Consider the following 27,820-nt stretch of genomic DNA (forward strand, 5'->3'; position numbering starts at 1 on the left):
GGTGGCTGCACTGGGGGTGTTCCAAGTTATCTACTGCTGCATAACCAATTGTCCCCAAAATTGGTGACTTAAGCCAACAACTATTTAATGGTATCTCATAATGTTGTGAGCCAGACACAGGGAAAGTTTGGCTGGTGTTTCTTTTGTTCCATGTAGCATCAGCTGGGATCACTTGGACGGGTGCAACCAGTAAACGGACTGCTCTAGAGCATCAAAGAAAGCTTTATTCCTATGCTTAGTACCTTGGTTTGTTCAATCATAAGTCTCGGTTCTTCTGGATTCCTTTCCATCCACCTGTTCTCTTAGGACCTCTCCACATGGTCCCTCAGACATGGTAGTCAAACTTCTTACATGGTGACTCAGGGCTGTAAGAGACCAGAGTGGGACAGCCAGTTCTCGTAACACAGTCATAGCCAAACCTAGACTCAAGAGGAATGGAAATGGACTCCCTTGATGGGAGGATTGTCCTAGAGTTTGTAACTACCTTTAATCTGCCTTGGAGGGAGGTGTACCTTATGACACAATGATGGAATGAAAAGAAACTGACCTTGGTTCATGATGGATCCACTCAATGCATAGATGAGAGCAGAGCACAACTGCTGATGACCATTTGGACCGTAACCATATAAGCTGTATCCTAAGAATAGCAGAGTTCCAAGGAGCATGGCCCTGAATGTTTTTTTGGGGGAGAACTACCATACTGACTCTGAATCATCTACCTATGGGTTTTGACATGGAGTGAAATACACTGCTGGCCTCGTAAAGCCATGTATTTTCACGTTTGTTAATGGTAGCACAGCCTAATCCTGAGTGAAACCTCCAACTTACAGAAGAAAGGACTAAGCTTCAGGGAGGGTAAATAATTTGCACGGGAAGTAGGAGAGTCAGACTGGATTCGGTCCTGGGTGGTCCCCGGCCGTATGCCATCCTGCACCTTCCAGTGTGTCGGTTCAGCCAGCTTTCACACACTGCCATCAGACTTAGCTATGAAACCTAAAAATGGATGTGCCAGACTAAACAACCCAAATACCTTTCAGTTGTACAGAAACAGATAACTATCATAGAATACTATCAGCAGTGAAAATGGGTAGATTATACTTGTGAGCAACAATATGGACAAATATGCCAGAAATCTGCTGAGTGAAGAAAACAAGATCAAGGAGACTATATAAAGCATAGTACTCTTCATAAATTGTAAAAACAAGCAACCAAGGCAATTCAGTGAGGAAAAGATAGTCTTTTTGAAAATTGTCCCGGGACAATCAGATACACATGTGCGTGCACACACACACACACACAAGTATTTTCATCTGGACCTCCTTACCTTACACCATACACAAATACTAATTCAAAAGGGATCACAGACCTAGCTGCTAACCTATAAAAATTCTAGAAGAAACTTTAAAAATGGATATTCTCCTCAAATTGCTCTCTATATACAATATCTACCAAAAAAGCAGGACTTTTTTTTCAAAGACATTAGCAAGCTAATCTTAAAACTTATATGGGACTATAAAGGACTGAAAGTAGCCAAAAGAAATTTGTAAAAAAAAAAAAAAAAAAAGATGAAGAAGTTATACACTGATTTCCAAACTTATTATAAAACTTGAGGATTAAAGACTGTGTACTAGTGACATGCGGACAGACATATAGATCGATGGAACATAATGGAAAAACCCAGAAATAAAGACTTGTATTTATAAGTATTTTCAAATTGTCCTTTGAGAGTGCATGAGTTTTTTCCCCCAATCATGAATAAAGGAAAAATCACAGTAGGTTTTTGACTGAGTTTGGCTTACATTTCTGAAGCGATAATCTAGATGTCAAAGCAGTTCTACCAACTCTTTCCTGGGCACCATTAAAGAGACAGGAGAGAGGCCTCTTCTCCAGGAAGGCTTCAGCGGGGCAGTGACCAGCCCAAGACTGCCCATCAGTGAGGTCGTCACACCGGGAGGTTTGTGTGTATCTGAGACATTTGTTTTATGACCCGGTGAGATCAGCATGACCTTCTACCTTGGTTGGTGTCCTGAATTTGTCGAAGGGCAAATGGAAAGAGATCTTTCTGCCTCTGAAAACATTTATTGTGACACAGAGGGAAAAAAAAGTCAGACTGACAGTGTGCTAGGAAGCAGGGAGGAGGTCAGGTCCTGGGGGAAATCCTAGCTGTGACTCAGCAGAAGGGCACGGGGACAGCCCTTGCCCTGCCCCTTGGCATGGAAGGGAACTACACAGAGGAAGGGAGGAGGGAAAAGAGAGGTCAATGTCTAGGTTTGTTTATTCTGATTCCTTGCAAGGACAGTGTTTCTCAGAATCCAGATCCTGTCTGGGTAGGGAATCCCCTGAATTAGTTATTCTTGGGAGAATCCCAGGCTGGCCCTTGAAGTACCTCCGTGCTGGAAATCCCCTGTGGCTGAGGAGAGTGTGAGAGTGGCACCTTCAACCCTCCCAGTCCTGGGAGCGCTGCCCTCCTCCCCAGGCTCTGTCTGCTGCACTCACGGCTCTTTGCTGGCGGCTGCCCAGTGGTCTAGGCAGGGACTCCCACCCAGGGATGCTCCTACCAACTATGGGCCCAGAGCTCTCCTTGCTCATTCCTCACAAGGCTCCTTGCAGGCTCTGACTTCCTTTGTCTGTCTGTACCCCTTTCCTATGGGTACCCTTCCTATAATGCAAACGTATGCATGCCATGCCCTCCCGCTTTCCCTTCCACTGGGGGGAGATTAGTAGACGGACAGCAGTAGAGATTTGCATTTGAAGACGGGCTCACAGCTACTACTAATGTGACTGTGGGTGAGTCCACTGCTTGCTTATCAGTGGAGATACTAATATTTACCTCATTAGAAAGCTAGAACAGTTCATCAGGTGCCTTTTACTAATATCTTGTGCAGTTCCTGAAATATGATGAATACTCATCAAATGTTATTTTCCATTTTTTGTTATTCACTTACTGATTCATTTATTTTTTTTTAGTTCATTCATGCATTTGGTAAATGTTAAGTATTTACTGTACCAGACAGCATGCCCGGGAAGTGCTGGAGACCCAAGTTAATCAAGACACAATCATGACCCCCCCAGATCTCCACTGTTTCATGGGGGTGATTAGACAAGTAAGCAGATGATCTTCCTGCTGGAGAAACTTGCCCTGAGGGGCTTGTGGAAGGCGAATGATTGGACAGAGGATGGGCACATGAGTCAGACTAGGACAGGAGTTAGGGAAGGCTTCCTGGAGGAGGCACAGCTTACATCTTGTATCTGTATAAATCCCTGACACTGTGGGTAGAGCTGGAAGGACACACATGCTCTTTGACCTGGTGGCAGAGACCTGTATGTCCAGGCATATACAGGGAACTAGGAATCGTGCACAGAAGCTGCTAGACTTGCAGATCCACAGCTCTGGTCTGGGCTGGGGGTACAGCTCTGACAGGCACCATTCCTGAGAAATGTGGTTCCTGGGCTCTCCCTGCAGGAGCTTCTCTCGAGATTCCCTGCTCCCCTGAGAAAGGAGACCTCTGCCTCAAGATGGTGTAGGCTGCCCAGGAAGGAAAGGCAAAAAGGGGAAGGACGAGAAGAATGATTTAATGCTAAGCAGCTTTAGACACCTCCTCTCTGCTTCCCTTTCTAGAAATGAGGCAAAGGTCTAAGACGGTAATGGGCACAGGTGAAATGTGGAAGTGAGGAGCCTTGTGAGGCTTTCCCTTCTCTTCTTCCTGCTGTGGGCTCGCTCCCTGCTACCTTCCACCTGATCAGACCTTTTCTGCTCGGTTACTGGTGATGTTTCAGAATCCGCAGATCCTATTGGACACTGGATGCAGGGCTGCACCTGCAGATCCAAGATCACAATCTTGGTTTCTGCACACAGGGCATGATAGGAACACAGAGAGGCATCTGAAGGGAGACTGGCAGGGCCCACTGTCTCCAGTCTGTTCCATCAGGCACTCTTCCCCCTTCATACCCATCCTATGTGCTTGAAAAGTATGTCTACCCCACAAAATACATTTAAATAATAATTTTCCAAGTTTATGGCTATCTAATAAGAGCTTCAAATAGAAGAACCTAATTTATGTTGAGTTTTTTTTTTGAAATACTGGATTGATTCTTGGATCCCATTACTCTATATAGGCACTTCTATAAACCCAAGTTCTCCAGGATGGAAAGTCCTGCAGTAAAATGGGATCATTTGACACCTATTGGTGCTGAAGGTACAGTAAATGGCCACTAAGAACACAGCAAAAAAGATGATAATGACATTTTTATGGGATTTTTACTTTGAAAAAATTGGGAATACCTTTCATAAAGGCTTTTTTGAGAATGTGTTTTGTGGCACTGTCCTGAGAGCTTGGGAGAGGGCAGTGACTCCTTTGGAATGTTAGGAGGATCAGAGCAGCCAAGTAAACTCGCTGAGGGCACACAGCCTGTGCCCTCCCTTTTTTGTCCCGATCCAAACCTCCAGAGCCAAGGAGGAAGAAGCATCACGGGTGTGTGTGCGAGTGCCGGGGAGTAGGGAGTGTCCAGTAGTAAAGGTGGGAAACAGTCACCGTGGTGTGAGAGCCGATGTGTGCTGTTCTGCTGCACGAAGGTGGGCTTAGCACTTGATTGTTGGGCTAGGATTGTTCTAAGTACTAGATTTGGTTTGCAGGTTCTGTGACAGGATAGGGACAGTGCTAGAGAGCTCAAGACCCAGGAATGTAAGGTCCATTTTACAAGCTGTTTTCTGAATTCCCTCCAATCATCTCATGTTCAGACCGGAAAACAAACATCTAAGGACTTGAACAGACTTGCACAACTTAAGGTAGCAAGTGGCACCCCGGGACTTGAACTCCCATCTCCTCTCACAGCAGGCTGTGTATCCTGTGTGATCTCCAGTCATGCCTCCCACTCTGCCGGGCTGGTGTGAACTGTCTGCTCACAGTCACATCACTCCTCATGGACTCCTACATCCTCTCCTGGGCCTCCCACTCTGCTGGGCTGGTGTGAACTGTCTGCTCACGGTCACATCACTCCTCGTGGACTCCTACATCCTCTCCTGGGCCTCCCACTCTGCCGGGCTGGTGTGAACTGTCTGCTCACAGTCACATCACTCCTCACGTACTCCTACATCCTCTCCTGGGCCTCCCACTCTGCCGGGCTGGTGTGAACAGGCTGTTCACGGTCACATCACTCCTCATGGACTCCTACATCCTCTCCTGGCCTCCCACTCTGCCGGGCTGGTGTGAACTGTCTGCTCACGGTCACATCACTCCTCACGTACTCCTACATCCTCTCCTGGGCACCCTTGTTCTCAGGAAGGCCCCTGAGTGATGGCATGGGGCAGGTTCTCGAAAGCAGCAAGAGATGACCATCAGATAGTAAAGGTCTTGAAGTGGGTGAGGGCCCAGGGCCCCAGGCTGGGCAGTCATAAGTCAGCACTGGTAGTGGTGGGTTGTTAACTGGGGAAGTTCTGAACAGAGGAATGTGTTTGATCAGAGAGTATTCTTTGTTTATTGACTCTGCCCTACTGAAAGTGAAAGAAAATTTATGATATCATGAAAACAAAGGGCACAGGCACAGTGGTTCAGGCAGGGGATTTCCAGCTCAGCTCTTATATAAGCTGGATGCAAGTCCTTTTCCTCAGCCTCCTTTCCTCCCTTGATTGCAAACATGGCATCCAGTGCTTCCTGCCTCTGTGTAAGGTGGGGCTTGAAAGTGGGGATGGGGAGAGAAAAAGCACCTCCAAGGGATGGGGAGCGAGTCTATGAGGGATGTGGGGGCAGAGTGGCTGGGAAGGCATCCTGTAGGGGATGAGACAGGTTCTGATAGCTACCGAAGCTGAAGGAAGATTCTGGGAATAGAAGCAGCTCATTTGGCTCCTGAATGCTCTTGTGTGTCAGACCCGACTGGCCACTGTTAGGGGAGGATGGTGGGAAGTGGGAGTGGGCTTCGTAATCACAGGGCTGGATTTGAAACTATGGGAATATTGTCTGGAGCCCTTTTTCCTTCTTCTGATTAGAGGCTCCTTGGCTCTTCAACTTCCTTCTCCTCCCAAAAGAGAGGCACACAAAACTCATTTACTCTAAGCTGTTAATGACCTGATACATGAGCCTATAAAGAGTATGTGCACTATAGATGGACTGGCATCAAAGTGGTCCTTAGCATGGAGGGGCATCGGTCCAGTGAGGAAATGTCTGTGACGTCCAACTGGGAAGATGGTTTTGAATGGAGCATGAGGGAAGTCCTCCCAGGCTTTTCAGTGACAACATGGAGGTGAGCTTGCCCAGCTTCAGACTATGGAAGGAAGACTTAGATCTGGCCCAACCTTCTGTGAGTGAGGCCCTGGTCTAGCAACAGGAGGAGATCATATTCTGCAATAGGTAGGTGTAAAAACACAGGAAGTCCGGGGAACAAGTCACACTGAACACAGTGTCACTGTAATGTGTGAGTTATTACAAGGCCATGGGACATTAAGAAAGAAACCAGGAGTACAGAGAATATGTGTCCTGGCCAGGGTTTCCTTCTAAAGTAGTCATGGAGAGCAGTGTGTGAGCATCCCATGAGGCTGACAAGTCTTGGGAATTCTCTTTAGGAGTTGTTTTTAGTGCCTGGTATATAATTTGGGATGCTTTGTAATTGTATTTAGTTTTGACATTTGACAAACTTTATCCAGATAGGAGGCAGGCAAATAACATGGGAAATCATTAATGACATTAGGATGAATGAGAGGTATGGTTGTAAAGCAATAAGACTGATTTTCCTGTGTTATAAGCTTGAAATTCCCAAAGAGAAGTTCCAAGAAAGGGAGGGACACAACTTTTGTAAAGGAGCTGGAGGACCAAGCAGGCAGGGAGGGTGGGGCTGGGCAAGGAGGGGACAGTGATGTAAAAGATGGCAGGCATTCCAGGCACCTTGATTTGAGGTCTCTTGGCCTTCATTGTCCAGGTGAAGGTCTATTCTGAGGAAGGGACATCAATGACCTTCACTGCTAACGTGAATGACAGAGTGAAGAAGATCAATGAACACGTCCGGGCTAAGACCAAGGTTCCCGTGCAAGACCAGGTCCTTCTGATGGGCTCCAAGACTCTAAAGCCCCAGAGGAAGCTATCATCTTACGGCATTGACAAGGAGACGACCATCCACCTCACTCTGAAGGTGGTGAAGCCCAGTGATGAGGAGCTGCCCTTGTTTCTGGTGGAGTCAGGTGATGAGGGGCAGAGGCACCTCCTCCAGGTGCGAAGGTCCAGCTCAGTGGCCCAGGTGAAACAGATGATAGAGACCAAGACTGCTATCATGCCTGAGAAACAGATTGTGACTTGCAACGGCAAGAGGCTGGAAGATGGGAAGACCATGGCAGATTATGGCATCAGAGGGGGCAATTTACTCTTCCTGACAGACTACTTCATTGGGGGGTGAGCCTGCCAGGAATGGGTGATATTAGGAGCAAAAGAGCTTACTGTTAGCTCTTAATCCACCCACATCCTTTGATGATTTCCCCAAATTAATGAGAAAGATAAATAGAGAAAATTAGGGGTGAAGTGGGGAGGAAGACTGCAGAGAACTTTCTAACTCCATGATTTTTTGATCTAACATAATTGATTAGGTGGCTGCATTGTGTATATTACTGAAAACAGAAAATAACATTTTAAGGCACAGGAGAGATAGCATCAAAGCCAGCTTGCAATTTAATCCTTTCCTGGTTCCCTCTGATTTTTAGAAAAATTCCTATTTCTTCTTCTGTCCAACAAGATAGCAAGTTTTACATTGGCATCCATGTTCCCCTAATTTCTGTGTTTACACCGATATATTTCATCTGTAATATCACTCAATATGTTGAATCAAATTGAATTTCTGCTTATAGAGAACAGTGAAATGATTTATATTGAAGTGAGTTAATTTCTCTGATATGATTATAATCTAATTAACAAAGACTTTAGAAATGCAACTAAACTACCTTCTTGGTCCTTATTTAAAGTTGTTTGGTATGAAATGAATCCTGGCACGGTGTGCCATCTTATGCTCTACGCCCCACACTGAATTCAACTGTTCTTATTTCTGGGGATGATGGTGGACTTGGAAAGGTACCTTCCCTGGGGACTCAGAGGTTTTGTTCTCCAGTGGGGGCTCCTTGGGGGAGGTGTGGTTGTTGAGCAGTCTCTGTCCTGCCTGCGTTAGGGTCTAGCAGGTCTTCTCTAGGGGTGGGGGCATCATTTGGGTGGGGGCTTTGGGTTGGTCTCTGGTTGACTCCCAAGGCTCTGCCCAGGTTCTGGCTGACAGAGCTCTTTCCTGTCTGTCTCCTGCACCCCTGGTGTCTGCTCCTCTCTGGGGAACTTGGGTCCCTTCCTCCGTCTTCCTCCCCTTACTCACTCCTCTGTCTCACTGTCCCTCTTGGGTCTCATGCCTGGTCAGGAACACATCTTCCTCACCATCTAAGACATGTCTAGTCCCTTCTGTTCTTAACCACCTTGTGCAGAGGAGATCCCTAGCTTAACCCAACCAGCACAAGCCCCACTTAGGGGAGTTCCTTGTTACACTTTGGGGTCCAGTGCTCTTGGTGGCTCTAGTGACCTGGCTAGGTGGGCATTAGGTTGGACTGATTTCCTGAGATGAGCAACTGTGGCTCCTTTTTTTTGGATGGGGTCTGCTGCAGGGTGGAGTCCATGATTTCTCTGTTAATTTGGCAGACTCCTGAAGCTAGACACCATGGGGTCTTCATGATGTGTGCCATCAGACTGGGAGAGAGTGAACGTTAACTGTCCTGTCATACATGATCTTACCAGCATATGGACCCTTCAGGAGTGGTCACAGTACGCCCTGAGGATGGGGAAGGTCCTCTCTAAATCATGCCTTCTCTCTTCATCAGCTTACGAGAAAGCCTGAAGGCCACTTCCGCCTCCCTGAACCTGTACATAGCGAGGGTAGAGGGATTTGCCCTCAAGCACAGGAACATTTCCCGAGCAGAGGATGGGACCTCCCCAGTGACCTTGGACTCCCTGAGGACAAATCTTGCAGATTCTCACACGGAAATGGGCACGCTAAGGCTAACTGCCTTCCCAATGGGCACTCCCATCCGTGGGCCCTGGGCTAACACTTTCTTCCCTACCCCCCCCCACCCTCCCGCACTCACCGTCCAGCCTGCCCTCTCCCCAGACTCCCCAGGAGCTTCCTGGCTGCCCCCTTCACTTCCTCGTTCCTGAGGGTGTAGATGAGCGGGTTGGGGGCCGGGGTGACCACGGTGTAGAAGAGCGAGACGAACTTGCCCCGCCCCTGGTCGTGGCGGCGCGTGGGCTGTAGGCAGGGGTCCATGGCCGAGCCACAGAAGAGGCAGACGGCGGTCAGGTGGGGCCCACACGTGCCCACCGCTTTCCTGCGGCCGCCCGGGACCGCAGGCCCCAGATGGCGCGGGCCACGGCGCCACACGAGGCCAGGCGGACGGCGGAGGGCAGCAGCAGGGTGACCGCGCGCGCAGCGAGCCCCCGGCGCTCCGTGGCACCGCGGCCGCCAGCGCAGGCCCGCGGCAGCAGCGGTCCCGCCGGGGGTTGTGCAGAGCGGCCGTGCGGCCAGCAGCGCGCTCTGCGCAGCTGAGGTGGCCAGGCCGCCCAGCCAGCGGTGGCGCACGGCGGCCGCGCGGTTCAGCGCCATCACCGCCGGCGGCGGGCGCTCCACCGAGCCCAGCGCCAGCGATGTGCGCAGCTGGGCCAGGCAGCCCGCGCGCCGCAGCCGCAGCTCGGCGCCGCACAGGCTGGCCAGCAGCGCGGGCGCCACGCTCGTGGAGAAGCCCGCGTCCACCAGCGCCAGGCGGCACAGGAAGTAGTACGTGGGCGTGTGCAGGCTCGGGTCGCGCACGGCCAGCAGCGTGAGGGTCGAGCTGCCCGCCAGGGTCGGGAGGTAGCAGAGCAGGACGCGGGCGAAGAGGACGGGCTGCAGCGCGGGCCAGTCGGAGAAACCCAGCAGGAGGAAGCGCCCCTCGGCGCTGTGGTCGGCCTGCGGGAGGAAACTCCGAGTGTCTGCAAGGACGCAGAGGGAAAGGGTGACTTTACCCCTGCAAGCGAAGGGGAGCCCGGGAGCCCGGGGCGTGGCGGGCGGGGAACTGGATGGAGCGAGGGGCGCATGGGAGCGAGGGGGCAGGATGGGAGCGCACCTCGCTATCTCATTTACAGACCTGAGCCCTGACTTTGGGAAGCTAGCACTACCTTCGCATAGCTTAGCTGATGTATTTAGCAGGCTCTTTGGGGGAGAAAGAATCTCCACTTTGTAGAAGAACAAACTTAGATTCGGAAAGGGGAGATTGCCCAAGGTCACAGCTAGTGAGTGGCCCTGTGCGACTTGTGGTCAGGCTTGTTTCCTTTCCATATCAGTGCCTTTTCGGCTGCTTCCCGGGTTCTGATGGTACTCCTGGGGGCCAGAGTAGAAATCTGATCTTCCTCCCATAGAACAGTCCTTCAGATATTTGAAGACAGATTTCCCCCTGAGCTTCCCTCCCCTTCTTCTAAAGTGTGTAGTGCCTAAGAATAAGTGTAATACCCTAGGCTTGGTAGAACCAACACTTGGTAGCTTAGAACTATATCACCTTCTTTGTTTCAGGGGCTCTACTTCTGTGAATACAACCATTAGCTGACTACTGAGTGTCAATCTGTGGGGATCTCTCTTCTAGGCGCCACCAATGTCCATGCCCCTCCTGCTTCTCCCTAGTGTGATGGTCATGATCTACGGGCCTTGAAACCCACAGTCCTCTGGCAGAACACCAAGCTAGAAGCCAGGAGCCCTGGGTCCCACCTAGCATAACTGTCTTTGGCCAGGTGGATTATTTGATATGGAGAAGTAACTGCATTTCCCTTTGCCTCTGTGTTTCCATGTGTAAGAGGAGTCGTTTGAACTAGATAACCTCCAGGGCTCCTGGATTATCCCCCGGCTCTCATTGCAAAAAGAATATTTGCCATTTGAATTAAAAGGGGACCCGACACAGAAGCCTTTTACCCTGGAGGAGTGATGCTGAGTCACATTTTCTAATGGTACAGAAACCATATGGTTGATGTGATGACTAAATATTACAGCGAAATCTTGGTACTTCACCTTTCCTGGCAGGTATCAGGAAACAGATAAACTTCATATTCACTATTCTGAGTTTAAAAATCATAACCCCCTGGGTGCCTGGGTGGCTCAGTCGTTAAGCGTCTGCCTTCAGCTCAGGTCATGATCTCAGGGTCCTGGGATCGAGCCCTGCATCGGGCTCCCTGCTCAGTGGGAAGCCTGCTTCTCCTTCTCCCACTCCCCCTGCTTGTGTTCCCTCTCTCGCTGTGTCTCTTTCTGTCAAATAAATAAAATCTTAAAAAAAAATAAAAATCATAATCCCTTATTTTTTTATTTTTCAGGAAAATCTCTTTTCCCCCCAGAGAACATCATGCTTATATGGTTCAGTTTATGCTCATTAAGCAGAACAGGTGTTCATGGTGTGACTAAGAACAAGGGTTGGGATGTCAGACTGCGTGAGTTCGCCTTGACGCTGCCATTTCCCAGCTGAACATGTGGCTTAACCTCTCTGTGGCTCAGTTCCCTCACTTGAAAGTGGAATTGGTTAAGTGGGTTAAGCACGTAAAGTTCTTGGAACAGTGCCTGGCACAGAGTAGGTGTTTAGTAAATGCTCAGTCTTATCATCCCTATTTCACACATCAGGGGAGGTTTGCAGAGAGCTCCTACACCAGTTAGTGGCAGAACCAGTGTGTGAGTTTATGTCTCTTTTCATTTATTAACTCTGGTCTTTAGTCACCTGAAAGTGAGGCAATACTCCTATTTTAAGACTATAGGCGGGCAGTTGAGGTTAAATAACTTGCCCAAGGTCACACTGTTTGTAAATGCTTATCAGGATCTCAACCCAAATCTCACTAATTCCCAGAACCTTGCTTTATATATATGTATATACATTTAAGCCAGCTCTGCTATGCCAGAGGCTGTGGAGGATAATGTACGTACAAATCCTGATCTTGCTCTCTAGATAACTGTAGAGCATTGGGGTCATCCTGGAGATGAACACAGGCAAGAGCTGACATTCAGGCTTATGGCCCAATGGTGCTAGAGGTGTTGTTCTAAAAAGTCCAATTTTCTAATTCTGTGATCACGTAGACACACACCCGCTCAGCCAGGCGAGCCCTGAACAGTTCCCCTCCAAACACGCCAAACCCCGAACACAGGCACACAATAATAAAATCACACAAACAACACCTGTACTCCATGGAGGCACGCATTCCCAAATACTTACTCAGATACATACATACACATACACGTCCCCCCGTAATTCCCCCGAAGCATCCAGAAGGCAAATCTGTTGTAAAAATATTCTAGGATGTGTCCCCAAACCTCATTCGGTATTCTAGAATATGCCCCGCATCTGTAAGACCATTTTCCTACCTTCATGTCTGAGTCTCTGGCACTGATATTCAGCCCTTCAGTTGGTCTGTTGTTTCTACTCTGGATGCTCAGAGTTTGAAATGGCAGTGGGAGGGGTGAAAGACAGAGCTAAGGGCATGACTGTTGATTTTGAGAATGGGTGCCTGAGATCAGAGCCAGGTTCTTCTCTCGGGGGTGGGAGCCCCCTCGCTTGTCAGCAGAGGAACGAATACAATGTCTTTGGCAAAGAAGCCAGCCCAGTCTGAGAAGCACTGAGATTTGGGCAGAGGGACGGTGTCTGTTCCTGGAGAGCCCTGCACCAGGGTCTAGACTAGGCAAGGACTTGAGTCTTGGGCTGGTAGCAGGTCCACAGGAGCTGCTGCTGGCCGCAGAAATAGGCTTCCTGATTCTAGAGGGCACAGCAGTTGCTGAGCAGGGATGTTGATGATGAGCCGCTCCCTGGAGAGGAAGCGGGGGAATCCACTTTCCCTGTTATTGAGAAGAGAGGATGGGGCCCTGGGGAATCCATGCGCCACGCGCATAATTAGCACCTGTGTGGAATTGTCCAGAGAAGAGTCCCCCAGGGCAAGGAGGGGAACATTCTGGAGGGAAAGGCCCTTGAGGGTGGTATGTCCCTGGCAGTGTGGAGACAAGAGGCAGCACCGGGCTTCCTCCCCATCACTTGTACTCCTAGCATTTAAGTGGTTTAGGGTTTCCTTGTGGGAATGAGGGACCATGAGCAGCTGGATAACCTCAGTGACTCTCAGGGTCAGTATGAAAACGGGGCAGACAGCCCTTGTCTGTGGGAGAGGTTTGAGGTCTGGCAACGTCATCCAGTTCTGACCCTCTTGTCATCGGCTTTTGCCACCACCCCTTCTTGTGGCTGCCTCTGCTTTGTCCCTGGCTCAGCCCCTCTCCCAGGACTGCCTGTCCTAATTCTTTTTTTTTTTTTAATTTATTTTCTTTCACTTTTTGAATCCATTTTTATTTCTTTTTAATTTAAATCAATTAGCCAACATATAGTACATCATAATTTTCAGAAGTAGAGTTCAATAATTCATCAGTTGGGTATAACACCAGGTGCTCATCACATCACAGGCCTAACACCCAGTTACCCCATCCCCCCAGCCACCTCCCATCCAGCAACCTTCAGTTTGTTTCCTAGAGTTAATAGTCTCTCATGGTTTTCATCTTATTTTATTTTTCCCTCCCTTCCCTTATGGTCCTCTGTGCTGTTTCCTATATTCCACATATGAGTGAAACCATATGATAATTGTCTTTCTCTGATTGACTTATTTCACTTAGCATAATACCCTCCAGTTCCATCCACGTCGATGTAAATGGTAGGTATTCATTCTTTCTGATGGCTGAGTAATATTCCATTGTATATATGAACTACATCTTCTTTATCCATTCATCTGTGAAGGACATCTCAGCTCCATCCATAGTTTTGCTATTGTGGGTATTGTTGCTATGAACATTGGGGTGCACATGCCCCTTCTTTTCACTACATTTGTATCTTTGGGGTAAATACCCAGTAGTGCAATTGCTGGGTTGTAGGGTAGCTCTATTTTTAACTTTTTGAGGAACCTCCATACCGTTTTCCAGAGTGGCTGTACCAACTTGCATTCCCACCAACAGTGTAAGAAGGTTCCCCTTTCTCCACATCCTCACCAACACTTGTTATTTCCTGTCTTATTAATTTTGCCATTTTAACTGGTATAAAGTGCTATCTCACTGTGGTTTTGATTTGGATTTCCCTGATGGCTAGTGGTGTGGAGCATTTTTCATGTGTCTGTTAGCCATTTGGATGTCTTCTTTGGAGAAAGGTCTGTTCATGTCTTCTGCCCATTTCTTGACTGGATTCTTTGTGTTTTTGGGTTTTGAGTTTGAGAAGTTATTTATAGATCTTGGAAAGCAGCCCTTTATCTGTAATGTCATTTGCAAATATCTTCTCTCATTCTGTGGGTTGCCTCTTAGTTTTGTTGACTGCTTCCTTTGCTGTGCAGAAGCTTTTTATCTTGAGGAAGTCCCAATAGCTCATTTTTGCTTTTATTTCCCTTGCCTTTGGAGACCTGTCTTGAAAGAAGTTGTTGCAGCCAAGGTCAAAGAGGTTACTGCCTGTGTTCTCCTATAGGATTTTGATGGCTTCCTGTCTCACATTGAAGTGTTTCATCCATTTTGAGTTTATTTTTGTGTGTGGTGTAAGGAAATGGTCCAGTTTCATTCTTCTGCATGTGGCTGTCCAGTTTTCCCAGCACCATTTATTGAAGAGCCTGTCTTTTTTCCATTGGATATTCTTTCCTGCTTTGTCGAAGATTAGTTGACCATAGAATTGAGGGCCTATTTCTGGGCTCTCTATTCTGTTCCATTGATCTATATGTCTGTTTTTGTGCCAATACCATGCTGTCTTGATGATCACAGCTTTGTAATATAGATTGAAGTCAGGCAACGTGATGCCCCCAGCTTTGGTTTTCTTTTTCAACATTTCTCTGGGTATTCGGGGGCTTTTCTGGTTCCATACAAATTTTAGGATTATTTGTTCCAGCTCTGTGAAAATTGTCAGTGGTATTTCTATAGGGATGGCATTGAATGTGTAGATTGCTCTGGGTAGCATAGACATTTTAATGATGTTTATTCTTCTACTCCATGAACATGGAATATTTTTCCATCTCTTTGTGTCTTCCTCCATTTCTTTCATAAGTGTTCTGTAGTTTTTAGAGTATAGATCCTTAACCTCTTTGGTTAGGTTTATTCCGAGGTATCTTATGATTTTTGGTGCTATTGTAAATGGGATCCATTCCTTAATTTCTCTTTCTTCAGCCTCCTTGTTTGTGTATAGAAAAGCAACTGATTTCTGTGCATTGATTTTGTATCCTGCCACATTGCTGAATTGCTGTATGAGTTCTAGCAATTTTGGAGTGGAGTCTTTTGGGTTTTCCACATAAAGTATCTTGTCATCTGGGAAGAGTGAGAGTTTGACTTGTTTTGCCAATTTGAATGCCTTTTATTTCTTTTTGTTGTCTGGTCCAGTCTGTCATTCAAAGCCCTTGTTTCCTTGTTGATCTGCTGCTTAGATTATCTCTCCTTTGCTGTGAGTGAGGTGTTGAAGCCCTACTATTATTCTATTATTATTAATGTGTTTCTTCACTTTGATTATTAATTGGTTGATATAATTGGCTGTTCCCAAGAGACAAATATTTATAATTTTTTGATCTTCTTTTGGATAGACACTTTAAGTATGATATAGTGTCCTTCTTCATCCCTTATTACAGTCTTTGGTTTAAAATCTAATTTGTCTGATATAAGTATTGCTACCCCAGCTTTCTTTTGATGTCAATTAGCAAGATACATGGTTCTCCAACCTCACTTTAAATCTGGAGGTGTCACTGGGTCTAAAATGAGTCTCTTGTAGACAGTGTATTCATGGGTTTTTTTATCCATTGTGATACACTTTGTTTTTTGATTAGAGCAATTAGCCCATTTATATTCTGAATAACTATTGAAAGATATGAATTTCATGCCATCATATTGCCTCTAAAATCCCTTTTTTTCTGTAGATTGTCTCTGTTTCTTTCTCATCTATGTGACTCTTGGGCTCTCTCTTTGCTTACACAATACCCTTTAATATTTCTTGCAGGGCTGGTTTAAGGGTCACATATTCTTTTAGTTTCTGTTTGTCCTGGAAGCTCTTTATCTCCCCTTCCATTCTGATGACAGACTTGCTGGATAAACTATTCTTGGCTGCATGTTTTTCTCATGTAGTACCCTAAATATATCACTAGCCCTTTCTGGCCAGTGAGGTTGTGGATATGTCGGCTACAGCCTAATGTTTCTACCCTTGTAGGTTAAGAACCCCTTGTTTTGAACTGCTTTCAGGATTTTCTCTTTATCTCTGAAATTTGCAAGCTTCACTATTATACATGGGGGTGTTGATCTATTTTTATTGATTTGGGAAGGTGTCTTCTCTACCTCTTCAACTTGAATGCCTGTTTCCTTAGAGTTGAGAAGTTCTCAGCTATGATTTGCTCAAATATACCTTCTGGCCCACTCTCTCTTCCTTCTTCCTTGGGGACCCCAATAATTCTATTATTGTTTTGTTTTATGGTATTGCTGATTTCTCAAAGCCTCCCCTTGTGGTCCGTTTGTCATTTTTCTCTCCTTTCCACCAACTTGTCTTCTATGTCACTTACTCTCTCTTCTGCTTCATACACCCTAACTGTTGGAGCATCCAATTTAGACTGCATCTCAGTTAAAGCATTTTTTATTTCAGCCTGATTAGATTTCATTTCTGCACTAAGAGATTCTCTAGTGTCTTTTATGCTTTTTAAAATCCCAGCTAGTAACTTTATAATTGTTATCCTGAATTCCATCTCTGACATTTTACTTATATCCATATGGATTAGATCTGTGGCTGATTGTATTACCTCTGGTTCTTTCTTTTGTTGTGAATTCCTCCTTCTAGTCATTTTGCCCAGAGAAGAATGGATGAATGAAACAACCAAATTAATAATATCAACCATGACCCAAGCAATATACACCAGACAGATTTGAAGAGGTCAGAAACCAAAAAAGAATAGAAAAAGAAAAAAAAAGGGGGGGGTGGATATAATCTCCCAGGTCATCAAAACAGGGTGATCCACTTGGTTCTGAATGTATTTTGGTCTGCATGTTAGAAGACACTAAATTCCAAAATTGTAAGGGAAGGAAATATATATATATACAAAAATAAAATTGAATAGAGTGAAAAAAGGCCAAAAATGAAGAATTTATCTATTAAATATAAATGTAAAAGATGAAAGTTAAAAAATGACTTAAAAGAAAGAGTTGATAAAATAAGAAACTAGTTGAAAAAGAAAAAAAGAAAGAAGAAAAGGAAAAACTAAAACTGAAAGATAAATGATCATGAGAAAAAACCCTCAAATTCTAGATACTATTTCCCCTTATCCCTGGAGATTTGCAGTTTTCTGTGCTCTGTTAACTGGGTGTTCACCTATTGTTTCAGCTGGTCTTCTCAGGGAGGGTCCTGCTGTGCTGATTATCAGGTATCTTTGTCTGGACGGAGTGTACCGTCCCTTGCCAGGTGGCCAAGCTTAGAGTGAGCTGCTTCTGGTTGCTCTATGTGGCTTTTGTTCCCTGAAGGCTTTCCTTGCCTATTTGGAGGATGAAAATAAAAATGGATGTGCCTGATCTCCAGCCTGGGAACTGAAAGTTCACAGTCACCTTTCTTTAGTAAACCATGTTGGGATGAGCACTGGGTGTTATATGCAACTAATGAATCACTGAACACTACAACAAAAACTTACAATGTACTATATGCTGGTTAACTGAACATAAAAAAAACCCTCAGGGAAGTGGTTTTCACTTTTGTGTGTGCCGAACTGGAGACTCCTGCAGTGTGCACCCATACCAATCCTCCTGGGGGAAAGTGGAAAGTCTCTATGCTTCTGTCCTTTGCAGGGCCACCACATGAGAACTGTTGCACAATTGTGTGCATTCCCATGTTGCCCCTCCTGGGGGAAGGCAGAGGGTCACTGCATTTATGTCCTTTGCAGGACCCCCATACAGAGAGTGGTGGCCAGATCATCCTGTGGTTCACAGTTTATGGTGAACTGAGCTGAGAGCCTCCTCCTGGGCTTCCTGACTATAACTGGGTTCACATAAAGTATCATGTCATCTGTGAAGAGATAAACAGAGGGGGGAGGGAGCCTCCCTAAGCCAGGTACAGGAAAGTGATATAGCCCCAGAGGGCAAAATCAGAACCCTTAGATATCTGCTCTAAGGAGAGACTTCCATGCCTGAAAGGGGCTCAGGAGGATGAAAAGGGCAGAATTCTAGGTGGTTCAGTGTGGTCTCAGGATCCCAGGAGTCACAGAAAGAATGAGGGTGCCTGAGCCAGTAGAGTGCCCAAGCAGCGGAGTGAGAAAACTGGTTACAGTCAGTGAGCCCAGGAGAGGACTCTCAGCTTGGTCACCATAAACTGCTAGCCAGGCTGATTGGGTGACTGCTTTTTGCCTGAGCACCCTGAAAGTACAGGAAGGCATGGGCCATCTGCCATCTCCAGGGAGGGGTGGAAAAGGTACACCCAGGACCAGACAACATCTTTCAGGGCAGTGGCCCTATAGAGGACAGTAAGGTGACACTTAGCTGTCCCCCGGGAGTGGTGGTGTAGGTACACGCAGGAGCTGTGACTGCTTTCAGCTCCAGGGCACTACAAAGGGTAGTGATTCAGGACTTTTGGACTCCCCCCATGAGGATTGTTGTGGGCATGTACTACAGACTCCTGCAGAGTTTGACACACACAAAAGTGAAGACTATTTGTCCCAGAGGGCTTACTGAAGAGGGGGGACTGCGATCTTTCAGCTCTGGGGATGGAGATTGGGGCATGACCATTTTAATTCTGATCATCTAAAGAGGTGTGGAAAGCTTTCAGGGAAGAAAAGCCACACAGAGGACCAGCTTACACTGAGCCCAGCCCCCTGGCAAGGGGTGGTGCAACTCTGCCCAGGCAAAGACACCTGAGAAACGGCACAGCAGGCCCCTCCCCCAGAAGACCAATGGGAAGAACAGGTGCACTAGTTTACAGATCCCACAAGACTGTAAAACTCCAGTGCTAGGGGAAAATAGTATATAGAACTTGAGGGTTTTTTTCCTCATGATTCATTTATCTTTCAGTCTAAAATTTTCTATTTTCCCATTTCAACTAGTTACTTATTTTATCAACTCTTTGTTTTTATGTTGCTTTTATTTCTTACATCTACGTTTTATAGATAAATGCTTCATTTTTGGCCTTTTTTCATTCTATTCAATTTTATTTTTGTTTACATGTAAGTTTTGCTTTTTTTGCAATTTTGGGATTTAATGACTTCTAACACACAAACCAATATCCACTCAGGAACAAGTGGATCACCCTGCTTTGTCCACCTTATGAAATTATATTCTCTCCCACCCCCTTTTTTCTTTTTCTGTTTTGTTTTGCTTTGCTTTTATGTTTTAGTTTCTGACTGTTTTGGATTTGTCTGGTGTGTATTTTGCTTGGGTCGTGGTTATTTTTGATTCTGCTCACTCACTCACCAATTCATCTCTGGGCAAAATGACTAAAAGGAGGAATTCACAACAAAAGAAAGAAGCAGAGGTAGTAATCTCTGCCAGAGATCTATTTGATATGGATATAAGTAAGATGTCAGAGATGGAATTCAGGATAACAATTATAAAGTTATTAGCTTGGATTGTAAAAAGCCTAAAGGACACTAGAGAATCTCTTAGTACAGAAATGAGATCTAATCAGGTCGAATGTAAAAATGCTATAACTGAGATGCAGTCTAAAATGAATGCTCTAACAGCTAGGGTGAATGAGACAGAAGAGAGAGTAAGTGATCTAGAAGACAGCCTAAGGGAAAGGGGGGAAGTTGAAGAAAAGAGAGAAAAATGACTAACAGCCTATGAAGAAAGGCTTTGAGAAAATAAAGATGCCATGAAATCTACCAGTAAGAATTATTGCGGTGCCTGAGGGTGGAGAAAGAGAGAGGGCCAGAGGTATAGTTAAGCAAATCATAGCTGAAAACTTCCCTAATCTGGGGAAGGAAACACACATTCATGTCCAAGAGGCAGAGAGGACCCCTCTCAAAAAAAAAAAAAAAAAAGATCAACACCCTGACATATAATACTGAGGCTTGCAAATTTTAGAGGGAAAGAGAGAATCCTGAGAGCAGCTTGAGACAAGAAGCTCCTGACCTACAGATGGAGGAACATCAGACTAACATCAGACCTATCCACAGAGACCTGGCAAGCCAGAAAGTTCTGGCAAGACATACTGATGGTACTAAATGAGAAGAACATGCAGCCAAGAATTCTTTATCCAGGAAGGCTGTCATTCAGAATGGAAGCGGGATAAAGAACTTCCAGGACAGACAGAGACTGAAAGAACATGTGCCCACCAAGCCCACCAAGCCAGCTCTGCAAGGGGGATCCTTTAAGCAAAGAAAGAGCCCAAGAATAACATAGATCAGAAAGAAAGAGAGACAAGCTACAGAAACAGGGACTTTATAGGCAATACAGTGGCACTAAATTCATATCTTTCAATAGTTACTCTGAATGTAAATGGGCTGAATGCTCCCATGAAAAGACACAGGGTTTTGGATTGGATAAAAAAGCAGGACCCATCCATATGCTGCCTACAAGAGATTCATTTTAGGCCTAAAGACACCTCCAGACTGAAACTGAGGGGGTGGACAACACTTCACCCCGCTAATGGACCTCAAGAGAAAGCTGGAGTAGCAATGCTTGTATTATTGGTTTGGTTTATATTAAGAGATGAAGAGGGACACTATATCATTCTTAAAGGGTCTATCCAACAAGAAGGTCTAACAATTATAAATATTTATGCCCCCTACATGGAAGCAGCCAATTATATCAATGAATTAATAACCAAAGTTTAGAAATGCATTGATAATAATACATTAATAGTTGGAGACTTCAAAACTCCACTCACAGCAATGGACAGATCATTTAAGCAGAAGATCAAAAAGAAACAAGGGCTTTGAATGACATACTAGACCAGATGGACTTTGTAGATATATACAGAACATTCCACCCTAAAACAACAGAATACTCATTCTTCTCAAGTGCACAAGGAAACTTCTCCAGAATAGACTGCATACTGGGTCACAAATCAGGTCTCAACTGATAGCAAGAGATTGGGATTATTCCCTGCATCCTTCCAGACCACAATGCTTTGAAACTTGAACTCAATCACAAGAGGAAATTTAGAAGGAACTCAAACACTTGGAGGTTAAAGAGCATCCTAGTAAAGAATGAATGGGTCAACCAGGAAATTAAAGAAGAATCTAAAAAATTCATGGGAACTAATGAGAATGAAAGCACATCACTTTAAAACCTATGGGATACAGCAAATGTGGTCCTAAAAGGGAAGTACATTGCAATACAAGCCTCTCTCAAAAAAATTAGAAAAATATCAAATAGACAAGCTAACCTTACACCTAAAGGAGCTGGAGAAAGAAAAACAAGTAAAGCTTAAACCTAGAGGAGAAGAGAAATAATAAAGATTAAAGCAGAAATCAATGAGAGGAACCAGAACAATAGGACAGATCATCAAAGCTAGAAGCTAGTTCTTTGAAAGAACTAATAAGACCGATAAACCTCTGGCCAGACTTATCCAGAAGAAAAGAGAAAGGACCCAAATAAATAAAATCTTGAATGAAAGAAGAGATCACAACCAACACCAAGGTAATACAGACAATTTTAAGAACATATTATGAGAAACTATATGTCAACAAATTAGGCAATCTGGAAGAAATGGAGGCATTCCTGGAAACTTATAAACTACCAAGACTGAAACAGGAGTAGAAAATCTGAACAGACCCAACCAGCAAGGAAATTGAAGCAGTAATCAAAAATCTCCAAACAAACAAGAGTCCAGGTCCAGATGGCTTCCCAGGGAAATTCTACCAACATTTAAAGAAGAAATAATACTTATTCTACTGAGGCTGTTTCAAAAATAGAATGGAAGGAAAACTTCCAAACTCATTCTGTGAACCCAGCATTACCTTGATCCAAAAACCAGAGAAAAAGAAGAATTATAGACCAATATCCCTGATGAACATGGATGCCAAAATACTCAACAAGATCCTAGTCAATAGGATCCAACATTACATTAAAAGGATTATTCACCGGGCGCCTGGGTGGCTCAGTTGGTTAAGCGACTGCCTTCAGCTCAGGTCATGATCCCAGGGTCCTGGGATCGAGTCCCGCATCGGGCTCTCTGCTCCTTGGGAGCCTGCTTCTCCCTCTGCCTCTCTCTCTCTGTCTCTCATGAATAAATAAATAAAATCTTAAAAAAAAAAAAATAAAAGGATTATTCACCATGATCAGGTGGGATTTATTTCTGGGATGCAAGGGTGGTTCAATTTTCGAAAATCAATCAACGTGATAGATCACATTAATAAAAGAAAAGACAAGAACCATATGATTCTCTCAATTGCTGCAGAAAAGCATTTGACAAAATACAGCATCCTTTCCTGATTAAAAGTCTTCAAAGTGTAAGGATAGAGGGAACATACCTCAATATCATAAAAGCCATTTATAAAAGCCCACAGTGAATATCATTCTCAATGGGGAAAAAATTAGAGCTTTTCCCTTAAGGTCAGGAACATGACAGGGATGCGCACTCTTACTACTTTTGTTCAACATAGTACTAGAAGTCCGAACCTCAGCAATCAGAAAACAAAAAGAAATAAAAGCCATTCAAATTGGCAAAAACAAGTCAAACTCTCTCTCTTCACAGATGATATAATATTTTATGTGGAAATCCACAAAGACTCCACCCCCCAATTACTAGAACTCATACAGCAACTCATCAACATGACAGGATAAAAAATCAATGCACAGAAATCAGTTGCATTTCTTATACTAACAATGTAACTGAAGAAAGAGAAATTAAGGAATCAGTTCAATTTACAATAGCACCAAAAACCTTAAGATACCTAGGAATAAACCTAACCAAAGAGGTTAAGGATCTATACTCTAAAAACTACAGAACACTTACGAAAGAAATGGAGAAGGAAGACACAAAGATAAGGATCTATACTCTAAAAACTACAGAACACTTACGAAAGAAATGGAGAAGGATGGCAAAATATTCCATGCTCATGGATTAGAAGAATATACATTGTTAAAATGTCTATCCCGCCCAGAGCAATCTACACTTTCAATGCCATCCCTATTAAAATACCATTGACATTTTTCAAGGAGCTGAGACAAACAATCCTAAAATTTGTATGTAATCAGAAAAGACCCCGAATACCCAGGGGGAATGTTGAAAAAGAAAACCAAAGCTGGGGGCATCACGTTGTCTAACTTCAAGCTATATTACAAAGCTGTGATCATCAAGACAGCATGGTATTGGCACAAAAACAGACACATGGTTCAATGGAACAGAATAGAAAACCCAGAAATGGACCCTCAACTCTATGGTCAACTAATCTTCAACAAATCAGGAAAGAATATCCAATGGAAAAAAGACAGTCTCTTCAACAAATGATGCTGGGAAAATTGGAAAGACACATGCAGAAGAATGAAATGGGACCATTTTCTTACACCACACACAAAAATAAACTCAAAATGGATGAAAGACCTCAATGCGAGACAGGAATCCATCAAAATCCTAGAGGAGAACACAGGGAGCACCCTCTTTGATCTCCACCACAGCAAGTTTTTGAAAGATAGGTATCTAAAGGCAAGGAAAACAAAAGCAAAAATGAACTTTTGAGACTTCATCAAGATAAAAACCTTCTGCACAGCAAAGGAAACATTCAACAAAATAAGAGGCAACCCATGGAATGGGAAATTTTTGCAAATGATATTACAGATAAAGGGCTGGTATCCCAAAAAACAAATAATGCAATCAAGAAACAGGCAGAAGACATGAACAGACATTTCTCCAAAGAAAACATACAAATGGCTAACAGAGACATGAAAAAAATGCTCAACGTCACTTGGCATCAGGGAAATACAAATCAAAACCACAATGAGATACCACCTCACACCAGTTAGAATGGCAAAGATTAACAAGGCAAGAAACAACAAATGTTGGTGAGGATGTTGAGAAAGTGTAACCCTCTTACACTGTTGGTGGGAATGCAAGCTGGTATGTCCACTCTGGAAAACAGTATGGAGGTTCCTCAAGAAGATGAAATTAGAGCCACCCTAGGACCCAGCAATTGCACTAGTAGGTATTTACCCCAAAGATTCATATGTAGTGAAAAGAAGGGGCACCTGCACCCCAATATTCATAGCAGCAATGTCCACAATATTCAACCTGTAGAAGGAGCTGAGATGTCCTTCAACAGATGAATGGATAAAGAAGATATGTTATGTATATACAATGGATATTATTCAGCCATCAGAATAGATGAATACCTACCATTTATATTGACATGGATGGAACTGGATGGTATTATGCTACATGAAATAAGTCAGTCAGAGAAAAACAACTATCATATGTTTTCACTCATATGTGGAATATAAGAAATGGGGCAGAAGGTCATAGGGGAATGGAGGGAAAACTGAATGGGAATAAATCAGAGAGGGACACAAACCATGAGAGCCTCTTGACTCTGGAAAACAAACTGAGGGTCGTGGAAAGGGACGTGGGTTTGGGGATGGGGTAACTGGTGATGGGCAGTAAGGAAGGCATGTGATGTGATGAGCACTGAGTGTTAGTGTTATTCTCAAGTGATGAAATCATTGAACACTACATCTGAAACTAATGATATAATATATGTTGGCTAACTGAATTTAAAAAAAAGAAAGAAAATGAAGGAGCCAGACTCTTCACATGCCTCTGGAGAGGACCACCCTGCTCCTCTGTATGGTAGAGGGGAAGGAGTAAGGGTTTATTGTCTCCTTGCCTCAGTGCTGTGAATATTTGCATTGTTCTCTGACAGTGTCCTGAGAATCAGCATTATCTCCACAGCCACACAGGAAGCCTCTGGGCAAAATTATTAATGAATCCTTGTCCCTCTGAGACTCCTTTTTTGATTAACTCAGCTCATCTACTGTCTTTTTCTTGCGTGCACGGATGCTCCTGCACTTTGCCCTTATACTTGCTCTCTAGTAAGTCCTGCTGGTCTTTGGTTTGTCTGTGCTTGGCTGTGGGGTTAGTGTCGATAGCTGCAGTGTGGGGAGTCTCTTCCTCCATCTTCCTTTGGGTCCTTTGGCTCCCAGTGCCAGTGCCATTCTAAGAATATCTTTCTCTCCTCCAACAAATGCACCCAGAGTGGGGTGGATATCATCCTCTGTGCCCAGCTGTCTGACTCTGTCATAAAAATATTTATCTAGCCGGATAGTAAACTTGGTAATTTATGAGTCTATAAATACTTGCAAAACTCCAAAGAAATAAAGTTTATTATTGTCTCAACTTTATGAGTAGAGAAATTGAGGCTCAGGGAGATGATATCTCTCTCTTGCAGTCACATAATGTATCAGTTGGAAGAATCAAGACTTGACTGAAGGTCTGACATTAAAATCTTCTTTCCTAACCACTGGCTCATTCTGATTCCCACAAGAATTTACCTTCATTGAAACTTTCCTCATCTCTCTTCACTTCCTAAGGACGTTGCTTTCTGCCTGTTGATGGATTTAGTTAGGTGTGATTGTGTGTGCTAATGTACTGAGCAGCAGTGCCACAAAAGGAAAACGAATGCCTGACCTAGGACACAGAAATGTCAAGTCCCTTTAAGAATCAGTACCTTGGGGCACCTGGGTGGCTCAGATGGTTAAGCGTCTGCCTTCGGCTCAGGTCATGATCCCAGGGTCCTGGGATCGAGTCCCGCATCGGGCTCCCTGCTCCTTGGGAGCCTGCTTCTCTCTCTCTCTCTCTCTGTCTCTCATGAATAAATAAATAAAATCTTAAAAAAAAAAAAAAGAATCAGTACCTTGGGGGCCTGGGTGGCTCAGTTGGTTAAGCATCTGACTCTTGATTTTGGCTCAGGTCATGCTCTCAGGGTCATGGGATCCAGGCCTATGGTGAGCTCTGCACTCAGCATGGAGTCTGCTTATCCCTCGCCCTCTGCTCCTCACCCTGCTTGTGCTCTCTGTCTCTCTCTTTCTCAAAAAACTAACTAACTAACTAACTAACTAACTAAATAAATAAATAAATAAAACCTTAAAAAAAAAAAAGAACTAGTACTGTGCCTGAAAGTTTCATTACCTTGATGGTCTGGTGGAGATGACATTTTGTAATGCATCCTTTAGTTGTCAACTTGCTCGGCTTGTACAGGAAATCCATCTTGGGTTTCCTGTTCCTACAACAGAAGGCAGAGTTGTGTGTGTGTGTGTGTCACGGGGGTCTAATGAGCGGTTTGGCTCCATTTTCCAAGGTAACTCTGTCTTCTTCACAGGCTGGCCCCCCTCAGGTGAGGACCATGCCTTCTTCCCTTTGATCCTTGGTGATGGGGGGCTGAGTGGGAGGGACAGTCACCATCATCACCCCCTTGTCAAGTGTTTGCAGGCCTCATTTTCTGGAGGGTTCTCCTTAGGGCAGCCTTGACATCGGTGTTCCGCAGACTATAGATGATGGGATTAAGGATGGGGGTGACCACAGCATAGAAGAGGGACAGCAGAGGGTCCGTGGCTGGATCATAGCTGGCTTCAGGGCAGATGTAGATGAAGATGGCAGTGCCATAGAAGAGGGAGACCACAACCAGGTGGGAGGAGCAGGTGGAGAAGGCCTTGCTGCGGCCAGCAGCAGACGACATCCGGAAGATTGTAGCCAGGATATGCCCGTAGGAGCCCAGGATGAGGCCGAAGGGGCAAAGGATGATGAGGGCAGCAGCCAGGATAATCTGAAGCTCGTTGAGTGAGGTGTCTCCACACACCAGCTGCAGGATAGGCTGGATCTCACAGAAGAAGTGTGGAATGGCATTGGGGCCACAAAAGAGCAAGGAGAAGATGAAGGCGGTGTGGCCCAGGCCCACCATCGCTCCACAGGCCCACGACATTCCCGCTAGCTGTAGGCACACCCGGTGGCTCAGCAAAAGTGGGTAATGAAGAGGTTTGCAGATGGCTGCATAGCGGTCATAGGCCATGGCTGCCAGGAGACAACACTCTGTGGCACCAAAGAAAAGGAAGAACATCTGGAGAGCACAGCCAGAGTGAGGGATGTGGCGCCGGCCTGTGAGCAGGTGGTGAAGCAACAGGGGCACAGTAACAGATGTGTAGCCGATCTCCAGTGCTGAGAGCATTCGAAGGAAGAAGTAAATGGGGGTCTGGAGAGCAGCATCTGTGGAGACCAGCACCACTATGAGGAGGTTGCCTGCCACGGTGAGCAGGTAGATGGTGAGGAAGACAGAGAAGAGCAAGCCCTGGAGGTTGACCAGGTGGGAGAAGCCAACAAGGATGAACTCAGCCACCATGGAGGTGTTTGTGCTCATCTCACTCCTAAAGGACAGAGAAATGGCAATCATGGAATTGTGACATGGGCAGAGGGGATCCCTTGCTGCATTTGGTCAAGAAGACATTGGAATGCCCTTTCTTTCAGGGTTTCCCTGCCTTTGGGGCAGCACAGACTTGGTCCCTGTCAGCCCTGCTCTCTTTGGAGCCAGGTGAGGACTGAAATCTGAGAGCCTTTCTTCTTCCCCTGATCTCCTCAGGTGCCTGCCTTTAATGGAACACACTCAGTTCTGTCTTCAGTTTCCCCTGGACTGAGACATGAGTCATTCCAGCCTCGTCTTCCCTCCTTGCTGACAGGCATTTTTCTTCTCAAAGTCAGAATTCCTTCTATGTTCAGGGCAGGAAACACCCGTTCCAAGTCAAGGGGATTTTCCTTTGTGTTTTTTTCCCTGTTGGGTCCTTCTGTATCTGCCTTTTTCTTTTCTTCATTCAGTGGCTTCTCGTTCCTTTCCTCTCAGCGTGTATCCTCTTGACCTAATTTTCACCTCTTTTAAACATTTTT

General features: G+C 45.1%; 3 protein-coding genes across 3 annotated transcripts; 1 reads left to right on the forward strand and 2 right to left on the reverse strand.

Moving 5' to 3' along the window:
- Nucleotides 1-5,518: 5,518 nt before the first annotated feature.
- Nucleotides 5,519-7,914, forward strand: UBD (ubiquitin like modifier D). The gene is made up of 2 exons (XM_006748741.2): nt 5,519-5,661; nt 6,910-7,914. The coding sequence occupies exons 1-2, from the start codon at nt 5,635-5,637 to the stop codon at nt 7,378-7,380; spliced, it is 498 nt and encodes a 165-aa protein (XP_006748804.2). The 5' UTR covers nt 5,519-5,634; the 3' UTR covers nt 7,381-7,914.
- Nucleotides 7,915-8,800: 886 nt separating this feature from the next.
- Nucleotides 8,801-12,375, reverse strand: OR2I1 (olfactory receptor family 2 subfamily I member 1). Its single transcript, XM_081827513.1, is given in 6 exon segments — nt 8,801-8,867; nt 9,092-9,344; nt 9,347-9,507; nt 9,509-10,231; nt 11,935-11,981; nt 12,370-12,375. Coding segments are annotated over 6 exon segments (1,257 nt in total).
- A 13,915-nt stretch (nt 12,376-26,290) lies between these two features.
- On the reverse strand, nt 26,291-27,610 carry OR10C1 (olfactory receptor family 10 subfamily C member 1). The gene has a single exon (XM_006746420.2). The coding sequence runs from the start codon at nt 27,330-27,332 to the stop codon at nt 26,364-26,366; it is 969 nt and encodes a 322-aa protein (XP_006746483.2). The 5' UTR covers nt 27,333-27,610; the 3' UTR covers nt 26,291-26,363.
- Nucleotides 27,611-27,820: the final 210 nt, after the last annotated feature.

Source organism: Leptonychotes weddellii, chromosome 8, assembly GCF_054177405.1.
Source record: "Leptonychotes weddellii isolate Sample4059 chromosome 8, ASM5417740v2, whole genome shotgun sequence".
Classification (NCBI taxonomy): Eukaryota; Metazoa; Chordata; class Mammalia; order Carnivora; family Phocidae; genus Leptonychotes; species Leptonychotes weddellii.

Coding starts and splice junctions, on each gene's coding strand:
- UBD (XM_006748741.2), top strand. CDS start 5,635: ATGGCATCCAGTGCTTCCTGCCTCTGT. Junction 5,662..6,909: donor CCAGTGCTTCCTGCCTCTGT/GTAAGGTGGGGC, acceptor TTCATTGTCCAG/GTGAAGGTCTATTCTGAGGA.
- OR10C1 (XM_006746420.2), bottom strand. CDS start 27,332: ATGATTGCCATTTCTCTGTCCTTTAGGAGTGAGATGAGCACAAACACC.